The 11,947-nt window shown below is 39.5% G+C and overlaps 1 protein-coding gene across 3 annotated transcripts; it reads right to left on the bottom strand.

The window, feature by feature from the left end:
• Positions 1-55: 55 nt before the first annotated feature.
• Positions 56-11,806, bottom strand: phc3 (polyhomeotic homolog 3 (Drosophila)). 3 transcript variants are annotated; one of them, XM_056743261.1, is made up of 16 exons: positions 11,669-11,806; positions 10,507-10,742; positions 8,301-8,509; positions 6,867-7,028; positions 6,692-6,778; positions 6,331-6,486; positions 6,067-6,150; positions 5,271-5,502; positions 3,989-4,596; positions 2,651-2,798; positions 2,334-2,569; positions 1,905-2,058; positions 1,703-1,817; positions 1,036-1,174; positions 710-962; positions 56-579 (listed from the first exon to the last, which is right to left on the bottom strand). In XM_056743261.1, exons 3-16 carry the CDS (start codon positions 8,487-8,489, stop codon positions 425-427), a joined length of 2,718 nt encoding a protein of 905 aa, XP_056599239.1. In that variant the 5' UTR covers positions 8,490-8,509; positions 10,507-10,742; positions 11,669-11,806; the 3' UTR covers positions 56-424. The 3 variants fall into 3 exon arrangements, with proteins under 3 accessions (XP_056599239.1, XP_056599241.1, XP_056599240.1); XM_056743263.1 differs by having other exon boundaries at positions 2,475-2,569; XM_056743262.1 differs by lacking the exon at positions 11,669-11,806 and having other exon boundaries at positions 10,503-10,530.
• Between the last annotated feature and the right edge of the window lie 141 nt (positions 11,807-11,947).

Below are 11,947 nucleotides of genomic sequence, written 5' to 3'. Positions count from 1 at the left end.
TAAATACTTTGTACATGATGTCCCATTATGTTCAGCGTCTGTATCGTACCTCATTCTTCAATATATAAAGGTATTTTCTAGCTTGTCTGTTTCCTTTAAATACAGAATACAAGTTTGCAATATACATCAAATATTATACACGAAACCCTGGCCGCAAATGGTCCAAGTTGGTGTTTTCTCGAACGGAATGAGTTCAGAATAACAAGCTCACCGTGAAACGGGTAAGATCTTGTCTGAGGTATCTGAAGAGGGCAGAGTCCTCATGAATGTCTACAGTATCGATACAATGGCCACGTGTTTACTGGAACAATGGCACTTAAGTGGAAGTAGATCTTCAAATATGTTATGGCAGGACGGGACAGAGGGGGCATAAACCATATTTGAGACTTGGAACACCGCCCAACTCTCAACGAGACGATGGACTCTAAGGATCTTTGAGAGAGTTTATGCGTGCACAGATTTTGAGAGCAGGGCCCAGTTTAATGTTCATCGCGCTCATGAGGTGATCCTCTGTCAGCAGTAACAGCGCCTGTCCGTCAATCTCCTGTGAGCGAAACTCTGCGGCGAGCTCCTGACACCCTGAGAACATCCAACAGGAGATGTTTAGATGTGTGACCACGCAATCCTGCATCTGTTATATCAAAATTATATGAATCCACTCAATGGAGTCCAGTGGTGTGAGGAAGAAGAAACATTCAAATGCATGTACCTGGTAAGGAGGCGATGAAGGAGCATGCGTTCTCAACGCTCCACTGCGACGGTCTTGAGTCAAGAAAGCAGACAGAGCTGCTACAACTCTCCACCCTACTCTGTTCTCGCTCTCTGTCCTGCTCCTTCTCTCTCTCCACCTGCAGACGCAGCCTGGTTGTCATCGGGCCCGGTGGATCCTCCTCCTCTCTCTCGATCCACATTGAGGAATTGGAAACCCTCTGACTGTCATCGGTAGGATGCGACTCTTGCAGCTGCTTAAGGACACAGTTTGTTACAGAAAGTCACGCATGGTGTGATGGTCAGTCGTTGGATGTTCCGACTGACCTTTCTGAAGTAGTGCTCCCTAGACACGCTTTTTACACGGCTGGGCGGTCTCCCGCGCCTTCCCATGGGTCTGTGGGGCCAGCGGCTAATTTTCTCCGTCCTCAACAGGTTAAGACGCTTCTTACAGCTCACATTGAATCTGTGAGAGATAAAGAGAGATGATTGTGTTCGTCGAGGCAAGCGTGCACAGTTTTGCCTCTCAAGTGCCATCTCTGTTTAAACATAAAATTAAAGTTACATTGCATAGTTTTAAAAAAAAGTCAATTTAAGGGGACAGTTCACCCCAAAATGAAAAATTATGTAATTTTTTCACTCTCATGTGCCTCAAACATGCGTACGAACACAATAGAAGATATTTTGAATAACGTCTCAGTGGTTTTGTGTTCATGCAAGGGAAGTCCAATTGTATTTGGATAAAAGCGTCTGGCAAATGATTGAATACATTTAAAGTTGAATGGGGGTCAATGTTGTTTGTTTACCAACATTCTTCAAAATATCTTCTTTTGTGTTCTGCAGAAGAAAGAAAGTCAGACAGGTGAGGAATGACATGAGGGTGAATAAATGAAAAAAGATTTCTCCTTTTGAGAGAACTATCGCTTTAAGTAAAAGAGAAAGTTTCATGACAGAAGATAAAAACTTTGGGGAGATGTGTGAGTCCTTCTCTCACCTTCTGACGCACGTCATGGAGCAAAAGCGTTTGGATCTGAGGAAGGTGTGAGCGAAGCCTCTCTTCCCACAGAACTCACATTCCAACACATCGCTCATGTTTTCAACGGTCTGTTCTGAAATCAGAAGAGAAGCTGTCTTAAAGCTGTCATGATGATGTCACGCATCTTTTTGAACGTCAAGACAAGCGCCAATGAGCCCACCATCCTCAGCGGGCAGGTCGTCCATGTCAGAATCGCTCGAGTTGTCTGGATTGTCGTCATCCATCAGGGCCGATCCTCCCTGAACGTCTCTCTCCCCATCTTCTGGCAGCGTGGCCTGCAGGTTCAGCTCTCGGCTTCCCGCCGCGTGTCTTACCTACAAAAAAGACAAGCACATCAACACTGGACCTACCAAGCTGTTTCTGTGGTTTGGACGTCTGAAAGTATGGACCACTTTGCGACGAATGCCAAAATGGATGAGTAAGTACACATGGCCGCAGACCCCTCGCCGAGCCTCACCGTATCGCTTTGTGCTTTTAGAGACGGAGAGATCTTTGAGCTCGATGGCTTCATTATAGAAGCGTTCACCATGGGCGCGATTAAGGCCTCATGGCGGCTGTGAATTGCTACATTGTCAACCAGTGGACATACCGGGAACGGCTCCAGGCCCTCTCGGATGACGAAGCCCTCAATGAGGTGTGTGAGGATGTGAGGTCTAACGATGGCCTGTGAGGGCTGACCCTCGGGGTTCCCCGGAAGGCTGGCTGGGGGAAGCCTGCTGGAGCTTCTTACCGCAGAAGAGAGGAGGGGAGGGGGGGAACCCTTGGCATAGGTGCGGTCCTCCGACGTGTCGATCGCAGGCGCTACGCATGGTTGGTCCTGATCAGCTGTGCGTGAAGAAGAGCTCTGGTCAGACGGTTGAGCAAAAATCTAATTATCGGTCTTAAGTTTGGATTCGTGGACTGTACCTGTGCAGTTTTCTGGGACTGCTGCTACATCATCAGAGGTCGTCTGGGGCTCGGCCGGTGGAGATGCTGGTGGTGGGGTGGGCGTTTTGTTCCTCAAACCATTCTTCATGAGATTCATACCACCAGTTTCTTTAAACAGCTGAGTCGCCTGTCAAATGCCAGAACAGAAATAAAAAGTCTGTCATCAGTTATTCATTTTTAAACCTGCAGAATTCAAAAGTATTTTGTCTCAGTGGTTTTGTGTTTATTAAATTCTGTTTTGTGCAGTGTAAGTGTTGTTTTTTGGTGTTCTTCAGAGTTTTTCAAAGGTTTGGATCCACTTGAAGGTGATATAATAAGAATAAGAATAAGAAGAAGGAAAGTATTTGCCCTTTTTAGGTGAACTACCCCTTTAAAGCTGCAATTCGTATTTGCCTCTCTATCGCCATCTCTCTTTTTAACATCAAATTACAGGTTACTTTACATTTTTTTCTGTTGAAGTGGGTATAAAAATATGGTAGTATTACCATATTGGTAGTATTTTTAAATGATGTTTTATATTTGCTTAATAACTGATCTGTTTTTTTCTGGTTAAAAAGAAGCAACTTCTTAAAAACAGAAGTTGTGTAAGTAAATTATATTTTATTTAATCCAAACCTGTAAGATTTTCGTTCGATTTTGCAAAGCAAAATGTGTTTTTAAGATAAAAAAAGTACCATGAATGTATAAAGTAGTCAAAACAACGTGTGCTGTATTCAAAGCTTTCTAAAACCTCTGCAAGAGCTTTATGTGAGGAAAACACCAAAGTATACGTAATTATTCTATAGAAATCTTCTCCTCGACATAATAACGTCAAGGAGTCATTCGAGACGTTAAACTGAGGTCCTGACTCCCTGTGGTCATTATAAATCGCATGGCACTTTTCATAAAGTGTAGGGTGTAACCCCTGTGTCCTAGCCAGAGTCCCTCCACTGGCCCTTGTCAATCATGGCCTCCTTATAACCCCCCACCTTCTCTGAATTGCCTCTATCTCTCCTCTCCACCTATAGCTGGTGTATGGTAAGCGTACTGGCGCCGTTGTACAGTACAATGGCTGCCGTTGCATCATCCAAGTGGATTCTGCACACTGGTGGTGGGTGAGGAGGGACCCCCCTCATATGATTGTAAAGCGCTTTGGATGTACAGCAATACACAATAAAGCGCAATATAAATGTCTCATTCATTAATTCATAATTCCTCTCTTTTGTGTTCACTTGAAAAAGAAATTTGCTTTGCTGAAAAGAATAAAAAACAAATGAGGTCTTTTGCAGAACTCCTCTGCATTATAAAACTCCACAGACGGCTTTGATGCATACTAACCGCAGGTGCTTTTGTCTGTGTAGAAGGCTGCACCTTTAGGTCCACGGCCACTGTCTGCGGTGGTGGAAGAGTTTGGAAGGGAAGTTGAACCAGAGCTTCAGCGACCGGAAGTTCTTCTTCAGACACCAGCACATGGTCAGACTGGACGGCCACAGTCTGAACGGAGCGCAGAGACAGTCTCGGCGGCTGCATCAGTCTGGGCAGGGCCATCGTGAGAGGAGGGGGACAGGCGAGCGGTGAATACTGGGAGACGGGCTCTAGTGCCGCGCCCAGGTGAAGGGGTGGCGGGTTGGGGAGTGTGGCGGGGGTAAACGTAGAGGTAGACACTACAGCTGGCGGATTGGCTGGGTGATTTGTGGAAGGGGGCACAGAGAAGAGATCGGTGTGCTGTGATTGCACGGTGGCTGTGGTGGGAGTTGTACGGGTCTGATGGGCGAGGGGTGGAGGAGAGCCGGCCCGTGACGTGACACGCAGAGCGATGGGCTGGAGTTGTCTTTGATCGCTGGTGCTCTGCTGTATAAAGAGATGGTGTGGCGCCACCCTCTGGCTGGGAGGGCAGTGCAGATGGTGTCTGACCAGAGTATGAGACTGGACTGGTGAGAAAGTTGCTGCGGTAGAAAAAGTTAATATTCAGTTTTAACAGCACTTAATGTTCGAATAGAAGATAGCTGTTAGATGTTTTTGCTACAGAACCAACTTGCTTTTTCAGTTGCGTCAACAAATGTATATTGAGGAGCCCATTTTGAGTTTACACATGAAAACGCATGTTGGAACTAAAATGGCGGTAACTCGGAATTCTTTGGAATTCAGACTTACGGTTAGTCTCGTTTAAAAAAAGAAAAGTAGCTGATTATTGCTAAAAAAAAAATCACACACACACACACACGAAAAAGAAAATTAAAGGTATGTTGTTAGGTTTATTTAAAAAAATTATTAAAAAAGTTTGTTTTTCTTTGATTAAAAAATACATTAAAAATACAGGTCACAAAAGGATAACAAAAAATCTAAGTACACTCTTTATAAAAAATAATCAATTACTCTCCCTACATAAATTATAAAAAAAAAAACACCAAAGAAATCTGTATTCTAGAGTCTTAGACCTTTCCAACGATATATAGTTTGTCATGATTCGATTAGAAATTACATGCACAATATTGATGCAAATTTAGGTGTCCCGTATACGGAACGGGTTACAGTTAACAGGCTACAGAGCAATTATTTACCACATTCTAAAGCATGACATTCAGTAAAGTAGAGATGTAAGTGTGAAATGGTAACTTACAGGGTGCAATGAGTGAATGGGTTGATGGTGGCTGGGTGACATCGGCCAAAAATGACTCACTTCGAGAGCTTTCTACCAGGTTCTGGGGTATCTGTGTAGACTTCAGTGGGCAAATAGACATTTTGGGAAGGGGAGACACGAGCGTCTGGCCTTGAAAGGACGGCTTGAACTGGATGTTGTGGGGAGCAGCAAGAGATCCTGAGAGATTTGTGCGAAGAGCCAAGCTTTGAACCTTAAAGAGACAGTTCACCCAAAAATACAAATTCTGTCATTATTTATGTATCCGCATGTTGTTGAAAACCTGTACATTTTTTATTTACATCGATATCTCTGTGTATCTCTGTATCAAGTATCTCTGTGGCTTTGTGTCCATGCAATGGACGTCAACATGGGCCCTAGAAAACTTAGGGGTTTAGCTTAAATGAATAGTTCACCCAAAAATGAAAATTCTGTCATCATTTATTCATCCTCACGTCGTTCAAAACCGTTATATGACTCATTGTCATTTTTGCTGAACTATTCCTTCAATAACACTACAAACTAAGCAAAAACACTCAATACACTCATTATTTAATTTACACGTCCACATCATCCTACTGGTTTTACACAACCACCACATTTAAAAACTTAATACAACCTTACAATTCGGTTTTATTGACATTACCATATCATGGCTATCAATCTGTATAATTGAAATATACAGAAGGTATAATTTATAATGCGGAATATATGAAACGGTGCTTTTGCATTTCTAATATAATATTTTAGAGAAGATAGTTACATAGATCTTTCTCACCTGTGATGATGCTGACTGAGAGACTGACGTGACTGTTACATCAGGTTGAACAGCAGCTACAGTTGCCGCAGGGGTGAGAATCAGCTAGAGAATACAGACAATTGAAAAATAAAAAGAGAGAAAACCAATAAAAAGCATACAACAGGGAAGAAGGAAATTAAAAGAAAGATTTACAAACCAATCAGTAAATCAGTGGAGATGACCTAAGAACATTAACATGAATTCTTTTTAAAAAACACAGATGAACAGTAAAAACTTGCTTACCATCTGAGTGCGCAGGTACATTTGGGCCTGGCTACCTGTGGGAGAGCTGTTTCCTAGGAGCATGGTCTGCTGGGATATGGCCCCTCCTGTGCTATTGGAGCTGCTGGCCTGGATGCGGCCAATTGGCTGTGTTACAGGAGATGTTGGCATGGTGATCTGTAGAGAGGGGAGAGGGGTGTTGTTGAATTCACCTTTGATACAAAGCTGAGCTCCCTGCATAAAGTCTCTGTTTCAAAATCTTGTATAAGGAACATTTATAAGAAAATGTAATTTCTTGTGAAACTAAATAGTCTTTGCTGTAAGGTTAAAATAAATGGTACTAGAAGTAAAACAACTCATACTAGAAACAGAAAGCACTTACTGATGTCTGAGTCACACTCGCCAGAGTTACATTTCCATTGGTGGCTGGAATAGAAGATGTGGGCTGCCTGCCATTGGTTTGTGATGCCTGATAAGAAATGAGATACCGCTTAATGTCATAGATAATATGAAACCACAAACATTAGAAAACTTTTTCTGTTCATGTTTCCTCATACCTGCTGTGTAGTGGACAGTATCTGTGCAGCAGTGAGGTTTTGCTGATGTTGCTGTTGAAAAGCAGCTGTTTGTAGCAGGATGTGCTGTTGTTGGGCGGCATACATCTGCTGCAGGTACTGAGCTGTCATGCTGTGTGGTCTGTGCAATGTCTGTTGAATTACCTGATTCAACACCACATTAACATAAATCCATTTGGCAGACGCTTTTATCCAAAGCAACATTGCTTTATACTATACATTGGGATTATAATTATGTTTCACATCAAAAGCTTCACACTGCATTGGACTCAAACATTTTTGTTGTATGACTTTAAGCCACAATAGCTCAGCTACAAGTAGTCTAACAAACAATTGAGCTACAGGTAGTCCACCAAATAGTTAAGCTACAAGTAGTCTAACAAATAGTTGAGCTATGCGTAGACTACCAAACAGTTTAGCTACAAGTTGAAGATACATGTAGTCCATCAAGTCATTTAGCTACAAGTAGTCCACTCCAACATACAGCTACGCTCCAGATACTCTAACACATAGTTGAGCTACATGTAGTCCACCAACCAGTTAAGATACAAGTAGTTCACTTCACCAAATAGATGAGCTACAGGTAGTCTAACACATAGTTGAGCTAAGTAGTCCCAAACCAGTTAAGATACAAGTAGTTTACTCTAACAACCAGGTAAACTATAAGAAGTCCACTCTGAAAAAACAGCAAAGCTATAGATACTCTAACACATAGTTAAGCTTCGCGTAGTCCACCAAACAGTTGAGCTGCAAGTAGTCCACTCCATCAAAGAGTTGAGCTACAGGTGGTCCAACATAACAAATAAACTACAGTAAGCTGATAAGTGAATTTCAACAAACAGCTAAGCTACAGACAGTCAACCAAAAAATACAGAAAGTCCAATAAACAGGTGAGCTACAGGTAGAACAGACACAACTTTAGATAGTTGAGCTACAGAAAGCCCAAGAAACATTTAGAATAGACACAAAATCAAATAGTTGAGCTACAGAAAGTCCATTAGCAACAGCTAATCCAATAAACAGGTGAGCTACAGGTAGAACAGACACAACTTTAGATAGTTGAGCTACAGAAAGCCCAAGAAACATTTAGAATAGACACAAAATCAAATAGTTGAGCTACAGAAAGTCCATTAGCAACAGCTAATCCAATAAACAGGTGAGCTACAGGTAGAACAGACACAACTTTAGATAGTTGAGCTACAGAAAGCCCAAGAAACAGGTAGAATAGACACAAAATCAAATAGTTGAGCTACAGAAAGTCCAATAGCAACAGCTAATCCATCCAACAGTTGAGCTACAAATAATTTAGATATGCTGTTGGTAGTCTAATTAACACAGACTCACTGTTCTGTTTAATATTTAGTAAAAAACATTTACAATATATATATTTTGTATCTGGACTTGGTTGAAAATTACCTGGACCGCCTGCCTGTCTGAAGATATATTTCCTATAGTGGTGGAGATGGCCTGGGTGCTGATGGGAGTGTTTGGTCTGGGTGTGGAACTGACAGCTGTGTTGTTGGTGGGTGCAGTGGTGCTGGAGGCTGCTGGTACACAGCTTTGCACCTCCATCTCCTCTATACCCTGTTTCTCTGCATCACCCATCAGTGTAGTTTGCTAGTCAGCTGAGAAATTGCAAAAACATAAAGTCAACCACCATCATCTGACACAGGTTTTGTTCATTAATTTAAATAAAATAGATGTTTAATCTGGAGAGTGAAATATAAAATATATATTAAACAAAATACAAATATAATTAATATAAATAGTTTGCCATCAACATATTGTCAATTATCAAGATATATTTTTAACATTTTGCTAATTTGCTAATCTAATTTTTATTTGCTTCATTTCAATTCATTTACATGTAAAGTAAACAGCGATTTAATTATTACATAGACTAATTACAACAGAAAATAAATACTTCAAATGTATACTTGGGTAAAAATGTGTTTAATTATAGACAAGTATAATAATTAAAGATATAATTTGCATTTTCAGGAAGAAAGAAATCTAGAAATTAAATTTTATATCTGTCATTGCTGTAAAAGTAAGAGGTAATAGAAGACACAATTTGGGGCTATTCAGCTTTCATATGAACTTTTAAAGAATACACAACTAAAGGAATAACTATATTACTTTACCATACTGAGATCATTTTTCTGCAAGTGTGTTAGCTAAGAAGCTAAGTGGTGCCTCTACAGTCTCTTCATTTTTAAATGCAATCTTTAAGCTCAAATATTAATAGCTAAACCTTATGATGATGTTATTTTAAGCCAACAGCACAGAACCAAGACAAATGCACAACTCTTTAAAATCATATAAGTAATGTCCTAAATAATCACAGATTCCAGCAATATTTATGCTGTCTCAGTATGATAAACAGAGTTGCTTATATAGTGTATAACTCCATGAAACTCAAATTACAGCTAACAACACGAATGAACAATTTTCTTTTTAAGTGCTTAGCACACTCATAATAAAACCTTTGAGAATTGTACAAACTTAAGACAACTATTTTTACATTTTACCCACAATGTTTTACTGCGTTAAACTTACGCAAAACAACTAGGTCAAAATTGTTTTTTTATTTGATAAGATACGTGTTTTTTTCGTTTTGCCTGCTAACGTCTTTAAATCATAAATGCATATTATTCATACTGTTAAAATTATATTATTTTCTTTCATTAAAGTTACATTAGGCTATTAAACCAAATGAAAATGTTGCCTGTTTTTATGAGTACAACCTGATATGCGCAAAATTCGCTCGTGCTTTGAACCCATTTGGCCTACTGCATTCAATGACACACCCTTAGAAATATATGTTTTATATAGATTACAATCTTATTTTCTAAATAAGTATAATACCAATAATTTATTTACTTATTTTTATTAACTTGTTTGTTGGAAAATGTCAATAGTTCATTTGTTTGTATAGCTGCATAATTAAAACGTGCGCCTCATCTTAATATAAATCTTGATATAAACACGTCCAGCTTGTCTCAATTCGATCGTTTTAATTAAGTCAGTTTTTATTAGCAATCTTATTTGTAATAGATCCTATTCATTCTCAAACTATAGCCAACAACATTCAGAGTTTGACATATCATTGACGCATTTCAGATTTTAATCTTGAAATTGTAGGGATGTTAAACAGATATATTTGAAACTTAATATCAGCCCTAAAGGTTGACAATAAGTTTTCCACTTGATTTGCACAAGCAATAACCTATATTATATTATTTTTTCATAACCAGCAACAAGCAGTTTACAGATTAAGACATAAATTGTTAATTATTCCGAAAAAGAAATGTATGATCACACTACTGAGAAAACACACATGGGTCTTTTCCGACATACGATGTTGAACATTTCCACAGGACGAATGTTTAATGTTTTACAGTCACCTCTCTTGAAATGTACTTCACAATTCCATGACATGAAGAAACGCCCACCACGAAATTATGACACTAAAATCATTTTAAACAAACGATTTGACGAAAATCATTTCTACAATTAATTCAATAAGGATTTTATTAGGATTGGGAAACCGTGCAGTCATGACGCTTTTCCTCGTGCAGTGTTCCCGTGAGGGCGCATCAGTTGAATGCGTGTTACCTGCCTGATATGAACACGTCCTGTCACGGCCTCAGTCATGTTATAATGCGACAGTGAGCTCTAAAATGGAGATAAAAACAAAACTGCACAGAGGTAGAGACATTTCCGAGCCAGCAGCACCGCTTGCTGTGTAGGAGGACTTCGTGCAGCGCTGCTCTTCGACTTTAACCGAGCTGATGCCTGTTAAAGATGCTGATCACGGTATGTCGATGCCGCACGGTTTCAAACACTGGCAAACATCTTGATTAAGAAAAAAAAACGAAAATTAAGTTGTCCATTAAATGACGTTTCTAGTCTATCAATATGGATAATTTGAAACACACATACAAGACATTTTAATGCTCTGCAGAATAACACACTTTAGTTTAAAGACACCCCACACTTTTCACAAATTATTCGTTTGAACTATATTTCGTTTTAACTAAATAACTTCGAACGCTAAATTCCTACTGGATTGAAACTCCTCCAAAAGTTTATTTTGAGAGTTATGAATATACATTATTTAGTTTGAGGGGTTATACATGCGCCTTAATGCTATACGTTCTTATAAGTTTGCATTTGTGTCTGCTTCGTGTTAGAGATATTTAACAGGAACTACAAATAATTATTTATTGCATATGCCAGTTAAAATGCGGAGTGAATAAATGTATATCTGAGGCAAAAAAAATATGGGCATCTATCGAAACATGACTTTTGCACACAAATATCTCACAAAAGTCATATTCTTGTAAGTTTGATCACAAAAAGTGGGCTACTATATATAATTACAAGAAACTCCCACGTTTTAATCGTTAAACTAAAAAATCCGCATAGGCCTACATTTAAAATGATTAATCGAAACGATTAACATCGATGCGTAATTGAAAAATTAGGCTGAATGCCTTTTTTAAATAGCTAATATTCGATTATTATATTCGATTTAAACTAATCAGCAACTAAACAGCAAAGTTTCAAACTGATGGTTTTTATGTTTCAATGGAAGCTACAGTATTTAAAGTTAAATAGTACAGCCGCACTGTGACTGTAATGAGAGTCTTTTTGTCCCTAGACGGCGTACTACACCATCAAATTTAATCGTTTATAACAAAACGTTGCAAGTCCAAAATACATTAAATTAGAAAATTTGAATGTTTTAACTCATAATTGACTTTGAGGATGCAAAGCACCTATTTTGCAGTTCTCCTCTCCACCCTCGGTCAGATCCTTCTGTGGTATAATCGGAATGCACCCAGACGCTCCCATCCTACCGAGCTCATTTAAAATCAACAAAAAACGTCAAACTTTATCTCGCAGGAACAAAATATTCACGTTTTAACCAAAAATGACCCATAAGAAACAACTTTACGAAACAAGCAGTCGCTGATGAAGCGTAATGTCTTTGATGGAAATCCCCTCGACCCCCCCTCCACATTCCAGTGTTTGGATCCGTCCGTCTCCAGGCCTGC

Source organism: Triplophysa dalaica, chromosome 3 (genome assembly GCF_015846415.1).
Source record: "Triplophysa dalaica isolate WHDGS20190420 chromosome 3, ASM1584641v1, whole genome shotgun sequence".
In the NCBI taxonomy this organism is placed as follows: Eukaryota; Metazoa; Chordata; class Actinopteri; order Cypriniformes; family Nemacheilidae; genus Triplophysa; species Triplophysa dalaica.
Note: the sequence above shows the minus strand (reverse complement) of the source record. Positions and strands in the feature narration are given on the sequence as shown.